The sequence below is a fragment of the Neohortaea acidophila genome, assembly GCF_010093505.1.
Source record: "Neohortaea acidophila strain CBS 113389 unplaced genomic scaffold BDY17scaffold_1, whole genome shotgun sequence".
Lineage (NCBI taxonomy): Eukaryota > Fungi > Ascomycota > Dothideomycetes > Mycosphaerellales > Teratosphaeriaceae > Neohortaea > Neohortaea acidophila.
In genome coordinates this window covers 214,468-231,816 of record NW_022985510.1, presented here as the reverse complement: position 1 = coordinate 231,816, position 17,349 = coordinate 214,468, and the positions used below count along the sequence as shown (strand labels likewise).

Sequence of the window (17,349 nt, the reverse complement as noted above, 5' to 3'; positions counted from 1 at the left end):
AATCTACATGAAGCTCCCCAGCACCATGCGGGCCAAACGCTATCAAATCCCCTCATCGTGCTGTCATGTCGGCTATTGCGGAAGTATAGCAGCAGCCTCCTCATCGGTAAGCACAATGTCCTCCACGGGATCCTGCTTCGTTGCGAGGTCCAGCGTGGTTTGGTAGGCGTAGGAGGGCAGGAAGAGTTCTGCGGTAGTCAGCATTCGTCCTGTCTGTAGCATGTCTTCCACTCCAGTAGTGCATGCAGCGTTGATAGGGGAAAGTACCTGGATTCCAATCGAAGCCTTGCGACGACTTGACGCACGTCACCTAGCACATCATCAGCTTCGCCCCATCTTCGCAACGTAGTCTTCAAGGAGCACAGTCTCACCAGTCGCGGCGGCCCATCAGAATGTGCAAGATTGATGACCGTATGCTCCGACTTGGCCAACGAGCTCCCTACACCACCCAAGTTAGCACTGCCCTCTTCTCCCGACTATGGATCACACATACCCAACAAAGACGGCCGACGCGGCGATATCGGCTCCACCATCGACGACCACGACGGCGAGGACGACGAAGGCGGAGATGTGGACATTGGCTCTTTCCCTTTCGAAGAAGAGGAGTGCGGCGTGCCGAGGCCAACAGACCACGAGCTCGAGGCGGACGAGCTGTAGGATGCGGCTGCGACGGCGTTGCGCTTGCGTTGCGGGATGGGGACGGCGGAGGAGGACATGGTTGGTGGTGGGATATGCGTGGAAGGGGTAAGTTGGTTGTTGGGATGGGATTGGGAGGTGCTGTTGAATGCTGGCCTCGAGGGCGAGTTAGTGACTCGAGCGTGTAGAGCTGTGCACGGCAAGGCGCGGCGAGACGCGATGCTGGTGGATAGATGCGGGTTTGCGCGGGTGGTGGGCGTTTGCTATATGAGAAAGAGGCGTTGAGATTGTTGAAGGAGACGCGTTGTAGCACAGAAGACGGGAACGGGTGGGCGGCGTGCGCTGTGTTTGGATGATGATGAGTCAAGGCTGGAGGGGTGGATGGATGCGGCTCGCGCGATAACGACAACTCCCGAGAGCCTCTGCCCCACCTCCATCATCAATCAGTGATCGCCTTCGGGCGATTCTATTCAAGCAACGAAAGGAGTGTATTGCAATGAAACCAGACGAACATTTCATGGGCCAGATCTCTTCCAATCGTACACCGCCTGAGACGCCCATTCACCCACGCCATTAGCTGTTCTTCCTTTCTGCCTTTGTACTCGATCACCAAACATCATTTCCAGAAACACTCCACGGACTGCAAGTCGCAACGTTACCTCTTACACTGTCTCGCTCTAATCTAATCGTACATGCTCGAACAAAGGATGTGCAGCCACCCAAGCAACCTCCCCTTCACCCCATCCATCTACTCGTATCGTACATACCATCCCAGGGTATCACAAAGAAAATCCAAAAGGAGAACGAAGAAGGATCGCAATCCCTCTCCATTCCCAATCCCGGTCCAACATTGCCCGTTTCCTTTCCAAGACAAAACGCCAACGCTCATCCAAACCCCTTGCAAAGCACTCCCCCCCCTCTTCTACCACCCCCTCTTCCGCGCAAACCGCTTGTTCAGCAGCTGCAACACTTTCGTCACATTAAACTGCACATACTCCAAATCCAAGTCCTCCTGATGCTCCTTCTGCATCTCGAGCAAGTCGTCGAGTTTCAAATCCAGCTCCAGCAAGCCGCGATTGCGCCCCTTGTAGTGCAAGCTAATGACAAACGTCCCGGGGCTGGGCGAGGTGATGTTGAAGTAGATGTTCGCCCGGCGGTTTTCGGGGACCTTGCTGTGCTGGATCACGCCCTGCTTCTCCAGCTCCGCGTGCGTGAACTTGTACGGCCCGAGGACTTTGCCTGATGCGCCCTGGCCGCGCTTTGTGGTGGTGCCCTCCGACTGCCCGCGCACGTTGTGCAGGTAGGATTTGTACGTTTCCAGCTGGCCGACGAGGTAGGAGTTGTGCTCGTGGATCGTGCGGAAGACTTCTTCCAGCTTGTCCGTTTCCTCCAGCACTTTTTCCTTCAGCGAGCCGAGGTGGAGCAGCTCTTGCTCGATTTCGTCGCGCAGGAGGGCGAAGTGGTCTTCGCGGTCGATGATGCCGAGTTCTTGCAGTTGGTTGAGGAGCTCCATGGCGCGGATGCCCTTGCGCACCATTACGGAGTCGTTCTTGGTCGTTGCTGCTGCTTCGGCCACGCGCTCGAGGCGGATCGGGCGGCGGGCGGCGCTGGAGGTGGCGGGGAGCGAGCGCAGGAGCATGACAAAGGTTGATTTGGCTTCCATGAAGAAGACTTCTTCTTGTGTGATGTCGAGGGCGGCGGTGAGGTCGTCGATGGGTGTTTCCCATTTGCTGTAGAGCGGCAAATTGAGTGCGCGGTTGTCTTTTCGCGCCACTTGTGGCGGGGCCGGGCCTAGCTCGTTCAGCAGTTGGAACAAGTGCGAGCCATCGTCGCGCACCACGCTCGTGCGATGCTTCTCCAGCAGCGCGTGCATGGCGTAGACTTCGTTGATGGTAATGGACAGCTCGAGGTCGCGCTTCGACAGCGCCACGTAATTGTCCATCTCCAGACTCTCGTAAAAGTCCTGCACTTCGCACAGATCCATCATGAATTTATTGATGCGCTCCTTGTTCTGCTCGATGAAGGGCGCCAGGCGGACCATGTAGGGCTCCTTGGCGTAGCTGGGCTTGTTGGCCAGGTTCTGCAGCATCTTTGCCACGTATGTGAGGGTACGTTTAGGGTGGTCTTCGGGGGTTTGCTCAATGAGCATGTATGATCTCGGCGTGACGATGGCCGGGTTGATGAAGCGCAGGAAGAAGAAGCCGCCGATGAGGGTGCAGATGGTTTGTTCTTGGGCATCGGGGTACTTCCGGCGGGTGAGGCTTCGGATCTGTTTGCAGATCCATCGAATGCCGTACGGTGTTTCTTCCAGGCCGTCGATGATGGTGTCGACGAAGGAATTGGCGATGCCAATGAGCATTTCGATGCGCGGCGTGATAATCTTCTGCACCGCTTCGTTCGCGGCCGCCTGCTCTGCTGTGACGGCTTTGGAGAGTCCTTCAGGAAGCACTTCTCCCTTGTCTTGGATCGCCTGCACCATCGATTCGTACACTTTGAGAGGGTTGATTTCCAAGTCGAGATCCTTAATCTCGATGAGGGAGTTGATTCGATCCGCCAGGACGGTCTTGAGGTAACTCTGGCCCGGCCCTCTTCGGGTGTAGGTGGTCATCATGCGCGAGACAGGAGTATTGGCTCGCAGGAGGGAGGAGTAGTCGGGAGTGTTGTCGAATTGGTAGGTCAAGACGGACTGCGCGTGTTGTTAGATCTGACATCAACATGGAGAAGGAGCGCACCTACTTGAAACATGGTCAGCAGCAGGTGCTCTTCTCGGCTCTCGTACTGATTGCCGTAGATTGTAAACATGACCGTCTGCAGCAATTGGTCGATCTCCGCCATGGTGACGAGCCGGCAGAGGTGGGCGATGTATCGGGGTTCGCTCTGGAGCAGGAAAAGCAGGTTGCCGTACTTTTGCGTTCGTTCGTCGTTGATGAGCGAGCCTTCGGTGAGGTCTCCGCTATCGTCCAGGTGGCTGGCGACTTCGTCTCGCTGCGAGCAATCATTAGCGACTGCAGGGCTAGACACACTCCGACAAGGCATACCTCTTCCAAAGCCATGCGGTTCTGTACGAGCAACGCTATCCGCGAATCGAGGTATCGCACGTCTCTCTCCAGGACAAAGTTCTTCTTCGACTGCGACGAGATCTTCGCCTTCAAGTCTCGCAGTATTTTTTGCGCTGTCCAATCGTCAGTCAATAGTGTAGACCGGGGGAAATGCCTGCCCAATCGAACCTCTTGCCAGATCATCATCAATCTCCAGATCTTTCTGATTCGCATTCATCGACAAGTACAACGCCGTCACCGAGTGTCGCTTCGATGCGCGCATCGAGCGCGTGCCCTCCTGCGAGCCCATGGTGTTTTGTCTCGTGACCGGCACGAAGGAAGAGCCAGAGGAAGTCGAGGCTCGCGACGGCGGCGTCTGGAGCATGGTGGCCGCCATTGCCGATTCCAATGCACAAGAGGCCTAGATATACTTGGGGGAGAGTCGGGAGAGGGGTGGATGTGTTGGCGCCACGGCGCAATCTCGCTGTCGCGGGTGGGCAGGTGACACAAATCAAAGTAGGCGGACGATAAGGGGGCCGGTGTAGGTATTCCGTCTCTTCTTGTCTCTATGATCGCCGGCCCCTGAGGCGCTGGAAGTGAAGGGCGAAGAGGGCGATGGTGGCACAGCAGCTGTCACCGTGCCCCGCGCCGCAGTGTGTTTTCGTGAGCAATGGGTTTCAGCGCAGCGCACGCGCGACCCGGGCAGAGGTCGGGATGAAACCCTTCCGGACCTCCCTCCGTTGAGGATGGCCGTCCCGAGGGGATGGGTTACAGCGTCGGGCAGCAGCGACGTTGGGTGGGACCTTGCATTCCAGTGTCTGGTTGAGGCAGGGCAATGACGGATGCGCAACAAAGAGCCGGGGCGCAAAGGCAGCACGACGCGGACGCAAGGGAGGTGTGTGAGGCGGGATCGGTCGGAGGATGCGCGCGGATGGCGACCAGATTGGGAGATGGGTGGTCGGGTTGGAGATTGGAGTGTGGATGGAGGGATGCGCTCGCGCTTTCGCATCAAAGGGGGAAGGCGGCGTGGTTGCTGTTGGTCGGATGTGCCTTCCCGCTTAGAAATTGCGCGCTCACTCAACTCCGCACCTGCCGTCAATCACTTTCGCCGACGCGACGTTCAAGTTTGCAAACGACACCCGAGCGACAAGAACAAAGAGCGGATCGCGAGATGAACGGATGATGCACCATATATCGAACTAACTGCTGTCCCCTGCAGAGCATTGGCCTTTTGCGCCCCATCCGCGCGCGCATCTGTGCGGTGTGTCAGTCGGAGCCTCCGCCCGTTTCATTAATTTGGCCTCCACTCCAATCGAGCACGCCTGGTTGTTTTGGAGTCTGTGAGCAGCTCACATTCTCTACCTCAGTGATCTGTGCGACGGCATGTGCTGAAACGGCAACACATTCTCGCGATGGTGTTGCGGGCCTCTTCTATTGAGTCTCACCCTCATGGAAGATGAGCAAGGCCGGATGCGTGGTGCATCGACCAGAAATAGACGCCCGACCTGTTGATTAGTGAATTTCCACTCAAGCCGTTGCGAGGTCTGAAGTATTTTGAGAGATTCGAGGAACAGGCCCATGGTCTGGAACCGAATGGCGAGATGCCAGAACCAGGCAGCAGAGTCATCCTGCTCGGATGGAATGCAAATGTGTCAGTCAAAGGTGATTCATCGCGTGATGGCCGATTGGATATCTCCCCTTCTATCTCTATGTAAGGTGAACAACCGTATGCATTCGCTCAAGACTGGACCTTCACAGCAATGTATCTCCCAATGCGCACCTCACAATCGATACCCCTGCCCTCACCGTCTCTGCCGCGCCCTGCTCCTCCAAACTCGGATTCACCTCCACCAAGTCCAGCGCGACCAGACTGCCCGTCTCATGCACGCACTCGGCGATGAAATCGCCCTCACGCAAGGTCAAGCCGCCTCTAACAGCAGTGCCCGTACTCGGCGCCCACATGGGATCCAGCGCGTCAATGTCGAAGCTCAAGTGGATGGGCGTGTCGCTGCCGATCCACCCCAGCGCCATATCCATTACGCGTCCGATGCCGTGGCGGTCGATGTCATGCATGCTGAACGCCTTGATCCCCTGCTCGCGCAGAATCTTCTTCTCCGCGCGGTCCACGTCGCGCAGACCAATGTACACCAGCTTCTTCACGCTAATCTTGTGCTCGTCCGAGATCCAGCCAAACGGCTTGGTGGGCTCGGGTTCGCTGGCGAGGCCGGTGAGGAAGGCAACAGGCATGCCGTGGATGTTGCCGCTGCCGCTGACCTCGGGCGTGTTGATGTCGGCATGCGCGTCGACCCAGATGACGGCCATGTCGCGGCCGGTGCGCTCGCGCACTGCTTTCGCGGTGCCGGAGATGGTGCCGATGGCGATGGAGTGGTCGCCGCCGAGGGTGAGGACGAAGCGGCCTTGTTTCGCGTGCTCGTAGACTTGGTTGCTGAGTTGTTTCGTCACGGCGCAGACGGCACGCGGCTTCTTCATGCCGCGGTAGTCCGGGTCGTCCTTGGGCATTTGCTCGGTGTAGACGTGCACTTGGTCATCGAAGTGGATGTCGTACTCGAGGTCTGCCTTCAACTGCGAAACGAGCCCGGACTCGATGAGGGCCATGGGGGCGGCATCGACTCCAGGCTTGCACTGGCCGCCAGAGAAGCCCACGGCCACGAGGCCCAGCTCGTGGCCGTTCTTGAGGAATTTGGGTCGAATGGTAGGAGCGTCCATGGTGGCAGTGTCAAGGCTGGGGTCTCGTTTGGGCGGTGTGGGAAGTAGACCGTGGGATGAGAGGAATGAGATGAAGGAATGTCGAGGGATGAGCCTCTTAATGAACGTCGAGGAAGAAAAAGCCTCCTGACCCAGCGGTTAGCGCAAGGTGGTCCTTCATTACGAGACGAGATCGGATGCAATCAACTTTAGGGGATTAGTGGTATGCCTTTGCGTAGGATTGATGATATCCCCCACGCGTCCCATGGCATGTGCCCAGTGTGGGTTGCGCCTTCGCCCGTGAAAAGCCGGCCATGATGCGCTAGTCCGGTTTGGGGATGGTGGATTCCCGCGACGCCAAGAGTTGCGCACCTCGCTGTGCAAAATCCACCACCAAGTACATCACTCCGCTGTCAGACCCCATTCCACCGCGACAAAACAGCAAAGATGGGTGTAAGTACAGTCTATACCCCTTCCAAAGCACTGGCATTGTCCCCCTATGATGCTAGATGTTCCTACCCAAGGGGCATCACGCTGGCAGGGCGGTCTCGATGTCTACCTGGCCCTCCACCAAAACACGATTCTTCATGCCGAGCAACTGCTGATACAGATGTGTACAGATCGATCTAGACAAGCACCATGGTACGCCACGCTCGAAACACGAAGCCGCGAACCCGCGACACGCCAAACAACCGCAGCAGCAGATACTGACGAGATGAACAGTGCGAAGCGGCCACCGTCGTGCGCCCGTCAGCGAGAACCCCTACCTCCGCATCCTCCACAAGCTCTACCAATTCCTCAGCCGCCGTACCGACTCGAAGTTCAACCAGACCGTCCTCCGCCGTCTACGCATGAGTGAGTTGGAATGCAGGATGTGAGGAAATACACAGGCCAGTTTCTAATCGGGGATGCACACAGGCAAAATCAACCGCCCGCCGATCAGCTTGAGCAAGATCGTCTCCGTGACCGCAAATGAGCACTCGGCCAAAGCCCTCGAGGGTAAGATCCGAGCTATCGTCGCCACCGTCACCGATGACACCCGCCTCTACGAGGTGCCCAAGATGACCATCTGCGCCCTGCGCTTCACCGCCACCGCTCGTGCCCGCATCGAGAAGGCTGGCGGAGAGTGCTTGACCTTCGATCAGCTCGCCATGCGTGCCCCCACTGGCTCGGGTGTTGTCCTCCTCCGTGGTCCCAAGAACTCCCGTGAGGCTGTCAAGCACTTTGGCTTTGGCCCCCACAAGAACAAGGTGCGTTGCGGATGTCATACGGCGTCTTATGCCTGGGCGATCGAATCCACTAACATGCTTGATAGAAACCCTACATCGAGAGCAAGGGCCGGAAGTTTGAGAAGGCTCGTGGACGCAGACGATCGCGTGGTTTCAAGGTGTAAACGCTGCACTACGGGGATGGTACTGGTGCAGTGGACATCGTCATGGAGTCTATTGCCTGGCTGAGTCGAGCTTGTCAAATAGAGTAGTCTCATCAGTCAATGGCGTGGAGAGGCAGGCTCTACGGTGTGATTTCGTAGCTGGTCCAATCATGAATCGTTAAAAATTTTGAGTGCCAATCCCAAGTCCCTGCCTGAGGCACCACAAAATTTGGTCTGCACCTCATACCTCACTTGACAAGGCGTGAAAGGGTACTAGCAGTACTGTTTGTAACGTTGATGTGTTGCAACCAGGCAACAATCTAAAGGAACAGTCACACAATCCTCAACACACGTCGCTAATTGCCCAACTTGGCCGGGCTGCGTTCAAAGATATATTCGTCTCCAAACCCCGGACAAACGAAAAATCTCGATACTTCTGATTCCCGCATAAAATGCTCTCTTGGCCTTTGTGCCTTACATTATAACGACAATGGACAAGCGAGTGGGCGTCCTCGGCGGCGGCCAGCTCGGCCGCATGCTGGTAGAAGCAGCCAACCTGCTCGAAATCCGCGTCAACTTCCTCGACGCCGCCAACTCCTCCGCCAAACAGGTCAGCAACCACGCCGGCCACATCGAGGGCTCCTTCAAAGACGCCGCCGCAATCCGCCAGCTCGCGGCCAACTCGGATGTCGTCACGGTGGAGATTGAGCATGTTGACACGTACATGCTCGAGGAGATTTCGGCCACCACGCCCGTGCAGCCGGATTACAAGACGATTCGCATGATCCAGGACAAGTTTGCGCAGAAGGAGCATTTGATTAAGCACCATGTTCCGGTGGCCAAGTCGATTGCGTTGGAGAAGCCGACGGTGGGGGAGTTGGAGAAGGTGAGCGCTACGCTCGGCTTGCCGCTGATGTTGAAGTCGAGGAGGGAGGCGTATGATGGCCGCGGCAACTTTCCCGTCAAATCCAAGGCGGACTTCCAGCCGGCTATTGATGCTTTGGGGAAGAATGGAGAGTTGTACGGGGAGCAGTGGGCGCAGTTCAAGATGGAGCTGGCGGTCATGGTCGTCAAGACGAAATACCAGACCTACTCCTTCCCGACCGTCGAGACGATCCACGAAAACAGCATCTGCAAGCTCGTCTACGCTCCCGCACGCGGCGTCTCCGCGGAGATCAACCAAAAAGCGCAAGACCTCGCGAAAAAGGCCGTTTCGTGCTTCTGGGGCCGCGGCGTGTTCGGCGTGGAAATGTTCCTTCTGCAAGACGGCGAGCTCCTCATCAACGAGATCGCCCCCCGCCCACACAACTCCGGCCACTACACCATCGAAGCCTGTCCCGTCTCACAATACGAGGCACATCTCCGCGCCATCCTCGACCTTCCCCTTCATGAAGAGGACCTGCAGCTCCGCGAGCCGGCCATCATGCTCAACATCCTCGGCGGCGACAAGCCCGACTCACACCTGCAATTCGCGCGCGAAGCGCTGAAACAGCGGCGCACGAAAATCCACCTGTACGGCAAAGGGGAGGCGCGCAAGGGCCGCAAAATGGGGCACATCACCGTGACGGCGCCGACGATGCGCGAAGCAGAGGCCATCATCGCGCCTATGATCGCCTACTCGACGCCAGGCAAGTACCGTCTGGCCGCTGACCCCTCCCCCGGCCCCTCCGCCGACCCGGCCCCCGTGGCAGTCATCATGGGCTCCGACTCCGACCTCCCCGTCCTCCTCCCCGGCCTCGCCCTCCTCCGCACCCTCCAAATCGCGTACACGACGCGCATCGTCTCCGCCCACCGCACGCCAAACGACATGGCGACTTTCGCGAGCAGCGCCGCAGCCAACGGACACAAGGTCATCATCGCTGCTGCAGGCGGCGCCGCGCATTTACCCGGCATGACGGCCGCGCACACGCCTTTGCCTGTCATCGGCGTGCCGGTGAAGCCTTCGATTGGCGATGGGATGGATAGTCTGCTTAGTATTGTCAATATGCCTCGCGGCGTGCCGGTGGCGGCTGTGAGTGTGAACAACAGCGTTAATGCTGCGTTGCTCGCGGCGAGGATTTTGGGGGCGGGCGACGAGGGGGTGCGGAAGAGGGTGGAGGGGTATATGGCGCAGGCGGAGAAGGAGGTGCGGGAGAAGGATGAGAGGCTGAGGGGGGTGGGGGCGGAGGAGTATGTCGAGAGGTTTTTGGGGAAGAAGTGAGGGGAGGCAGCTTGGGAGGATTGCGATTTGTATTGTGTAAAGTTGCTTCTAGCGTCTTTGTCTGCTTTGCTCATGCCGCTTGCTAGATTCAATGTGGCGGAATGGAGGGAGATAAGAGGGGAAATATACCTATGTAGTCGAGTCGTGTCGTTCATCCCAAGTGGCTCAATGATATGCCTCAACAAAGGGAAAGCCCTGAGGACTGGATCCAAAATCTTACACTCTTGCTGTCTCTCAATCTCACACCTCTCCCCACCCCCCAGGCGCGCCTCCACTCCCCACACTCTCCAAACTCCCTCCCAAATCCCAAAAATGCCGCGAACTCCCACTGCGACTATGGCGACTGCGCTTGGTACTCTGGCTCGCACAACTGCTGCTGCCCGGCCGCTTCTGCGCCGTGGCGATCGCGCCGGGACTCTGCAGTCTGCGGAGCAGCGACTCGCGCCTTCGAGTCTGCGCCGCGGCTCGCTCGGTCGCGCGGGAGATGAGCGGGTGTTGGCGGCGGATGGCTTCGGCGCGGCGGAGGGATTCGGGGGTTGGGCGTTGGGCGGCGGCGGCGGAGGAGAAGGTGGCCCAGGAGGAGGGGAGGGGGCCTTGTTGGGATGATGATGCTGGGGGAGCAGCTGCTTCGGCGGGTTCGGGTGAGGGGGACACGTGGGAGGCGAAGCGGCGTTTGAGGTAGGAGAAGATCATCGCCACGTCGACGTCGCGTTCCCAGTAATCGCGATCTTGCTGCTGTTGTGCGGACGTCTCTTGGGTGAGGAAGTCATCGGGTTCCTCTTCGATGCCCCAGAGGGAGGTGTCGACACCTTCGTTGGGCAGTGTCGGGGAGAACATGTGGTCGATGGGAGAGGCCTGTTGTCGTTCGGCGGGCGTTGAGGCCTTCCGACGTTGGCGCAGGGATGGCTGGCGTGGCTGTGGACCGTCTCGAGTGGGGGTGCTGGCGAGTTGAGAATCGGACTGCCCGCGGAGATAGGTTGTGAATGCGCGGCCGTCGTACTCGGTGAACTGATTTACCAGCATACCGAGTTCTCGTGCGATGTGTTCCAGAAGCTTGACCTCCCAACTGTAGCCTGAATCGTTGAAACTGACTCTTGACCGCCGGGCCTCTGCTGCAACCGCTGCTGCGATTGGAGACGGTTGTTTCGGGGTAGGAGATGGATCTTCCGGGAGTGATTCGCCGAAAATGACGGATAGTGTGGTTTCATCCAGTCCGATGAGATCGCGAATGACGCGCCTAGTGATGCGCTGCCAGAAAGACTCTGGATGTTGGTCTGCGCCTTTCGCCGACTCAGGACCTTGCTCTTCTTGGATCACACATTGGTGTCTGTGTGCGGTCTCCCCCGCTACACTCTCCCTTATACTAGATCTCAGATCCACCGAGGGAGACGCTGTCGCGCTCAACCGATTTCTTCGCGTTCGCCGCCGCCTCGTCTCTTTCTCGATTTCATCCAGAACGACTCGGCTCTGCTCTAGTCTCCACCTCTCAATGCGTGCTGTTCGGTCGTCTTCGACATCGTATTCTCGCTCCTCTTCCATCGCATCCAATTGCTTCTGCACCTCACTCCTTAGTCCTGCATGCTTTGAGCGTTGTGGGTTGTACCGCTCGAACTGCCAGAGATGCTGCTGCAAGCCTGCGGATGAGGGGAAGCCTCCAAACCCATCGTGGGTCGGCAGGACGGTGCCTCCGCTGACGTCGAGGTTGTTGGACGGGGCGGAGAAGGGATGATGGTGGAAGGCGTGTAAGCCGTCGTCGAGACTATCCAGCTCGGCGCCATCATCGGCACCTTCCGCGTCGGGGTCAAGGTGCTCGCCATCGTGTCGGTCTTCTGGTGGCTGGGATCGAATGTGAGTCTCGAGCGATCCGAAGTCGGAGAGATGGGTGGCTGTTCGCGGGGTTTGAGAGGTATGTGACGATTGTTGCTCATGCTGCGCAGGAGAGAAGAGGATCCATTCCTGCGACTCCTCGACGGTGCGCTTGTGGATGGGGGAAGCAGTGGCGGGTGTTTCGGTAGTCTGATTGTAGGGGGAGGGGTGGCGCGGAAGCTGCGGCCGCTGCTGCGGCTGTTGGAATGCCATGGCACAGGCAATGGGTGTGGTAATGACCGTTGATGAGCACGCCTCGCAATCAGTCGTGTGGTCTGAAAGACCGCAGACGAATGGCGGCGAGCGTGCGAGGGGTCAGGTGGTGGAGGAGCTGGAGATGGATCGGCGTGAGGTAGGTGGGGGATGATCAGCGGCCGGTTATAAGGGTTGCTGCAGTCGCAAGGAATATAGGGTCAGTGGAAGCTGGCCGGACGCCAATATTGCGACGGAGTGTGATGGAGAGACGACGGATATGTCTCTGACTTGATGGAGCCGGACGGGAGGCGTTGTTGCGGCGGGCGAAGGTCGATTACTCGAGTGTAGGTGAGGGTGGAGGTGGAGGGCCAGGCGCGATAGGCGCGAACTCAAATGTACCGGGGGGATCGATCACGCGGTCGTCGCGTCATTGACGATTGGATGGCGATTGGTGCGAAGGTGAAGGGAAGTCGATGGGAGGATGGCGAAAGGGTGAGGAGGGAGTGGAAAGGAGAGAAGGAAGGGATGAAGGACGACGTGTCACTCTGGCGTTCGTAGATTGCGCGAGCGTGACGATACGGGTCATCCGTTCATCCTGCGGTGGAATGCTCCCAATTAGCCCACGCCCGCCCGCGTGGAGGGGAGGCCTGCCCTGCGCCTGCATGAGCCTTATCGCGCGACACCCTTATCCGCCCGGTTAGCCTCCCGCCGCAAGCGAGCGAATGATGTCAAGCGAAACTGCATCCCTCCCTTATTACACACACCTGACTCAGCATGTCACTGCAGCACCCTCCGACTGCATCCTCACTTTATTACGAACGGAACGACTTGGCGGGTATTTCAGCCTCCATCTGTACCGGGAGGACCATATCAGCAGGGATCAGCCCCAACCAGCCCAAAGAAGCGGCATGCCCCCCGGCTGCGCGCAAGACCTCAACGTCTTCCTCAGCCCTCCACGAGTAAGTGCTGTAACACGCACGATAAGATAGTACCTGTACATTCACCACCACACCGGGCCTGCCAAACGTGATTGCGAATCGGCCCGACGCCGCCTCCTCGCGGCCTCAGCGCTTCGATCACCGAACCCGTAGGCGCAACCAGCGCAATGCCCGTCACTACGCGAAGCGCTCAACCCACCCCCAAGTCCTTCCCACTCCTCCATCTGCCGCCCGAGCTCCGAAACCTCATCTACACTTACGTCCTCATCGACCCCTCCTCAACCACCCGCATTCAACTCCGCGACCTCCACCCACCTCCCCTCCTCTCCACCTCACACCAAATCCGGATCGAAGCAGCCCCAATCTATTTCGCCCACAACACCTTCGTCCTCACCGTCTGCCTCTCCCCCCGAGTCCCCAACCGTGAAGCTCCAGACACTCTCCGCGTGCATCGCGTCCCCATACCGCCTTGGATCCGCACGCTCCCAGCCCCGCTGCATATGCGCAACGTCAAGGTGGAAATCGACTATGCTTTCCGCTGGGTTGTGGTGACCATGGCGCAGAAGGATGGGCCGATGCGAGTGGTCGAGGCTTGGTTGCATAATGGTCGGCAGCAGCTTCCGGTCCTTGGTATGGGGGAGAAGATTCAGCGGTTTCTGGATGAGACGTTGGCGCGGAAGACGGATGTGGAGGAGGAGCAGGCGGGGTTGGATTTCAGGGACGTGGTGCGCGTTGCGGGCAGGATGTGTGGGCAGTGGGCGGGGAGGATTGTGCCGGGTTGATTGACGGCTGAAGTATACTTATGCGCACAAGCGCTTGAAACGCAAAGCAGAGGACATGAGGATGATGAAAACGACATGTTGACAATGTCACACGGCCGAAGTAGAGTGCTTGAATACCTTGTACATCCTTGCTCAAAAGAAAAGGGAAGACTTGCTCCCGATCATTTGCACCTGCGCTTTTCCTCAACGCCGGTGTCCACCATGCGTCACCATTCCCTCCAGCACGAAGCCCTCAATGTTTCTTATTGCGGTCCTGCCCAATCTGGCTGATGTTCAACCCCAGCCCCTCCGTATCCAGGTACACCTTGTTGCTGCCCGTCTGCAGAATCTGCGCCACGTTCTTCGCATTCTCAAACTCTCGCAGGTCCACGTAACTCCGGCTCTTCTTGATCGCGTCACCAATCAGTTCTGCCGATCGTGCCTCACCCTGTGCTCGCACCACTGTCGCTTGCTTCTCCTGGCGGGCTTTGTCGACGACGAACGCGGCTCGCTGAGCCTCCTGCTGCGCGACTTGCTTGGCCTCGACGGCGGCCGTGAATTCGGGGGAGAAAGCGAGATGCTGTTGATTCCAGGTTAGCAGAGTAACACGACAGACGTGTGTAGAGATGGCATACCGTGATGGAAACATCGTCAAGCATGATATTGAACCTCGCCGCTCTCCGGATCAAATTCTCCCGCACCAGCCTACTGACGTTCTCTCGCTGTGTGATCAACTGGCTCGCATTGAACTGCGCCACCACACTCTTCAGCACCTCGTTCACAATACTCGGCAGCACCCTCTCATCGTAGTCGGTGCCGAGCGTGCGGTAGATTTGCGGCAGCGCATCTATCCGCGGCCGTGAGAGCACACGGCAGGTGATGTTCACCATCTGCAAGTCCTTGGTGCCGGTCAGGGAGGCGACGTTGCGGGGTTTGGCGCGCACGTCGTAGGTGATGGGCGTTTCGAACCACGGGATTCGAATGTGCGTGCCTTCGGCGAAGATCTCGGTCCCAACACCGCCTACGCGGGTGTATTTGATTGCGCGGTGACCTCCGTCGACTATAGTAGAGTTTAGCAGGGTCATTTGCATCCTGATAGTCCGTTTCGACCATGCTGGTGGCCATACCGTTGAAGAGGGCATTATTAAACACCCAGGCACCGCCGACAAGCAAGACCAGACCGCCCACAGCTCCTATTGCGCCTCTTGGGCCTGGAGCGCCTCCACCTGCTCCTCCAAATCTATTGATGTATGAGTAAGTCTGGCCACTGCTGCTGTGATTGCGGCCTGTCGACATACCTCGCTCCCGACTGCTGAGCGCGTTGGATATTCTTCTGCAGATTCTCCCACATTTGTCGAGGATCCCCCATCTTGACGGCTTTGCTTCTCTTTCTCTTGGCTACGATGGGAGCCGATGGGGGATGAGATGGGATGGGCGATGGAAGATGGCTGGCTGGTACTGCACAGTGCGAGATGTCGACATGCAAGACGTTTTAACTTTCAAGTCGTCGTCGTCGGACCTCGAACAAGCCGCGCCAAGCCCGGCCTAACCAAATATAGGAGCTTGGATCACTCCTACACCCTTCCCCCAAACTCTCTAACCAGCCTCCGTCATCGAAACACATACACCTCATCGTTTTCCAGGACGGAATGGAAAGTTGGCCTTTCAACGCGCAGCATACGGGAGCCATCAACCACGCACACTCGTTTCACTTCGACGACACCGTGCTGTCTGTCTTCAAGGAGGTCCGCTTAGTCGTCACCATCGCGGTCATTGGGTGGATTGCGGTCACTGGAATCAGAACCCTTCCCGCCTTACACAGTACGCCGAGAGACAGAGGAGGTTGACGGACAGACCTGGTGAGTGCGCCACTGCGATCGCTCCATCACATAAAGATATCAATGGACGGATTTGCTGACATCCTCGAAAGCCACATTCGCTTCCCTTGCAATCGTCACACGACCTCACTTCACCTGCACTCTTATAACAATTCCATCCTTATCGAAACGACGCAATGTCCATACGCACCCTCTTCGCCCTGCTCTTTGCAGCCCTCGGCTCCGCCCAGCACGTCGTGGACGATTTGTCCTTTGGCCACCGAGAGCAACTGTCACCGCACAGCGGAGGCACGATACCGCATTGGCAGGCTAGCAGCAGCAAGCACAACCTACAAATACTCAGCGACCGCGCCATCCTTACTCCTCCCTCCCCTGGCAATGCCAAAGGCTCGTTATGGGCCGAGAGGTCCGTCGACAGTCCAACATGGCACGCCGAGGTCGAATTCCGCGCCTCGGGGCAAGAGACCGGCAGTGGCAACTTCAACATCTTCTACGCCAAAGACAAAGCCCCAATCCTCACGGAGACTGTCTATACTGTCGGCAGATTTGATGGATTGGTGATTACCGTTGATCAATACGGCAATACGGGAGGTAAGATCCGCGGCTTCCTGAACGATGGTACCCAAAACTTCAAAGACCATGGGCACCTGGAGAGTCTCGCCTTTGGCCACTGCGATTATGCCTATCGTAATCTTGGCCGACCCAGCAGGCTTAAAATCATCAACCAGGATGGTTTGCGAGTGGAGGTGGATGGCAGGGAATGCTTCAGCACCGGCAGCATCACCCTTCCCTCCGGCTACTACTTTGGCGTTACCGCGTCCACGGCCGAGCACCCGGACAGCTTCGAGATCAACAAATTCCTCGTCTCCAACCACATCCCCGAAGGCGCCCACATCCGCAAGCCCGAGCCTCCCCTTGCCGCGTCGCCAGAGCATCACCAGCAACCAGTCCAGCAACTCCAGAAACTCGACCGCCTCCCGCGCGCCCCTGAAAGCGTGCCCGACGCCAACCCGGACGAGTTCAAATCGACAGGCGACCAATTCGCCGATCTGCACAACCGCCTGCAAGCCCTCTCGCACCAAATCGCCGAAGTCTTCCTCGAGCTCGAGCAAATCGGCCTCAAGCTCGACGACCAACACGGCGATATCATGGGCAGCGAAGGCACGGGGACAAACATCGGCCTCAACGCCAAGATCGACGGCCTGCATCGTCGCCTCGAAAACGTGGAGCGCATTAGCGAGTACACCCGCAACGGGTACGAGAACGTCGAGCGGATTGTCGAGTACAGTCGCAAGGGGTACGAGAATATTGAGCGCATTGTCGAGTATACGCGCAAGCAGCTGGAGGAGCGCAGTTACCATGAGCACTACCACCGCTTGAACGAGGCGATTGAGACGGTGACGGCGTCGACGCCGCGCATGGGCTTCTTCCTCATTGTCGTGATCGGAGCGCAGGTGGGGCTTGCGGCGACGTATATCATCTATAAGAGACGCAGGGCGCGGATGCCGAAGAAGTATTTGTAGGCGGGGATTGGGATTTTGTCTGTACAGGACGGCGAGTTGGACAGGAGCAGAGACTATGTACAGGAGATGTTGTAATAACGGGAAAATGTAGCATAAGAGATGGATGATTGGACTGATGACTCGAGCATAGCGGTTCTTTGGGTGGTTGCATCCAGACACGTCCTTGACTTGGTCCCAGCACGACGAGCATGTCATTGGATATTAGGAAAAGTAACTTGTCACCTAGTTAGGCAGGTGTTTGAATGGGAGTGAAGTTGACGAATGGCGAACTGGTTC

The 17,349-nt window shown here is 57.9% G+C and overlaps 9 protein-coding genes across 9 annotated transcripts; 4 read left to right on the top strand and 5 right to left on the bottom strand.

Moving 5' to 3' along the window:
* Window positions 1-72: 72 nt before the first annotated feature.
* Window positions 73-716, bottom strand: BDY17DRAFT_319638 (uncharacterized protein; the record flags this gene model as incomplete). The annotated part of the gene is made up of 4 exons (XM_033736303.1): window positions 73-188; window positions 268-310; window positions 372-439; window positions 494-716. 4 exons carry the CDS (start codon window positions 714-716, stop codon window positions 73-75), a joined length of 450 nt encoding a protein of 149 aa, XP_033593639.1.
* Window positions 717-1,558: 842 nt separating this feature from the next.
* BDY17DRAFT_244957 (ras GTPase activator) lies at window positions 1,559-3,984 on the bottom strand (the record flags this gene model as incomplete). Its single annotated transcript, XM_033730583.1, has 4 exons — window positions 1,559-3,322; window positions 3,373-3,621; window positions 3,675-3,808; window positions 3,864-3,984. The coding sequence occupies 4 exons, from the start codon at window positions 3,982-3,984 to the stop codon at window positions 1,559-1,561; spliced, it is 2,268 nt and encodes a 755-aa protein (XP_033593638.1).
* A 1,442-nt stretch (window positions 3,985-5,426) lies between these two features.
* BDY17DRAFT_319636 (arginase) lies at window positions 5,427-6,401 on the bottom strand (the record flags this gene model as incomplete). The annotated part of the gene is made up of 1 exon (XM_033736302.1): window positions 5,427-6,401. One exon carries the CDS (start codon window positions 6,399-6,401, stop codon window positions 5,427-5,429), a length of 975 nt encoding a protein of 324 aa, XP_033593637.1.
* A 382-nt stretch (window positions 6,402-6,783) lies between these two features.
* BDY17DRAFT_288275 (ribosomal protein L18e/L15P) lies at window positions 6,784-8,007 on the top strand. Its single transcript, XM_033732166.1, has 5 exons — window positions 6,784-6,833; window positions 7,001-7,022; window positions 7,104-7,235; window positions 7,299-7,630; window positions 7,696-8,007. The coding sequence occupies exons 1-5, from the start codon at window positions 6,828-6,830 to the stop codon at window positions 7,771-7,773; spliced, it is 570 nt and encodes a 189-aa protein (XP_033593636.1). The 5' UTR covers window positions 6,784-6,827; the 3' UTR covers window positions 7,774-8,007.
* A 235-nt stretch (window positions 8,008-8,242) lies between these two features.
* On the top strand, window positions 8,243-9,952 carry BDY17DRAFT_244147 (uncharacterized protein; the record flags this gene model as incomplete). Its single annotated transcript, XM_033730502.1, has 1 exon — window positions 8,243-9,952. The coding sequence occupies one exon, from the start codon at window positions 8,243-8,245 to the stop codon at window positions 9,950-9,952; it is 1,710 nt and encodes a 569-aa protein (XP_033593635.1).
* A 120-nt stretch (window positions 9,953-10,072) lies between these two features.
* On the bottom strand, window positions 10,073-12,236 carry BDY17DRAFT_2665 (uncharacterized protein). The gene has a single exon (XM_033731903.1). It carries the CDS (start codon window positions 12,029-12,031, stop codon window positions 10,193-10,195), a length of 1,839 nt encoding a protein of 612 aa, XP_033593634.1. The 5' UTR covers window positions 12,032-12,236; the 3' UTR covers window positions 10,073-10,192.
* Window positions 12,237-12,759: 523 nt separating this feature from the next.
* Window positions 12,760-13,820, top strand: BDY17DRAFT_288272 (uncharacterized protein). Its single transcript, XM_033732165.1, has one exon. The coding sequence runs from the start codon at window positions 13,119-13,121 to the stop codon at window positions 13,731-13,733; it is 615 nt and encodes a 204-aa protein (XP_033593633.1). The 5' UTR covers window positions 12,760-13,118; the 3' UTR covers window positions 13,734-13,820.
* Window positions 13,821-15,193, bottom strand: BDY17DRAFT_288270 (band 7 family-domain-containing protein). The gene is made up of 4 exons (XM_033732164.1): window positions 15,011-15,193; window positions 14,840-14,952; window positions 14,348-14,772; window positions 13,821-14,292 (listed from the first exon to the last, which is right to left on the bottom strand). The coding sequence occupies exons 1-4, from the start codon at window positions 15,079-15,081 to the stop codon at window positions 13,966-13,968; spliced, it is 936 nt and encodes a 311-aa protein (XP_033593632.1). The 5' UTR covers window positions 15,082-15,193; the 3' UTR covers window positions 13,821-13,965.
* Window positions 15,194-15,726: 533 nt separating this feature from the next.
* On the top strand, window positions 15,727-17,073 carry BDY17DRAFT_306504 (concanavalin A-like lectin/glucanase domain-containing protein; the record flags this gene model as incomplete). Its single annotated transcript, XM_033735034.1, has 1 exon — window positions 15,727-17,073. One exon carries the CDS (start codon window positions 15,727-15,729, stop codon window positions 17,071-17,073), a length of 1,347 nt encoding a protein of 448 aa, XP_033593631.1.
* Window positions 17,074-17,349: the final 276 nt, after the last annotated feature.

Excerpts from the sequence above, each read along its gene's own strand:
- BDY17DRAFT_288275 (XM_033732166.1), top strand. Across the intron at positions 7,236-7,298 it reads CCTCCGCCGTCTACGCATGA|GCAAAATCAACCGCCCGCCG; the intron begins GTGAGTTGGAAT and ends GGATGCACACAG. Across the intron at positions 7,631-7,695 it reads TTGGCCCCCACAAGAACAAG|AAACCCTACATCGAGAGCAA; the intron begins GTGCGTTGCGGA and ends CATGCTTGATAG.
- BDY17DRAFT_2665 (XM_033731903.1), bottom strand. The coding sequence starts at position 12,031 with ATGGCATTCCAACAGCCGCAGCAGCGGCCGCAGCTTCCGCGCCACCCC.
- BDY17DRAFT_288272 (XM_033732165.1), top strand. The coding sequence starts at position 13,119 with ATGCCCGTCACTACGCGAAGCGCTCAACCCACCCCCAAGTCCTTCCCA.
- BDY17DRAFT_288270 (XM_033732164.1), bottom strand. The coding sequence starts at position 15,081 with ATGGGGGATCCTCGACAAATGTGGGAGAATCTGCAGAAGAATATCCAA. Across the intron at positions 14,773-14,839 it reads TAATAATGCCCTCTTCAACG|TCGACGGAGGTCACCGCGCA; the intron begins GTATGGCCACCA and ends ACTCTACTATAG. Across the intron at positions 14,293-14,347 it reads TTGACGATGTTTCCATCACG|CATCTCGCTTTCTCCCCCGA; the intron begins GTATGCCATCTC and ends TGGAATCAACAG.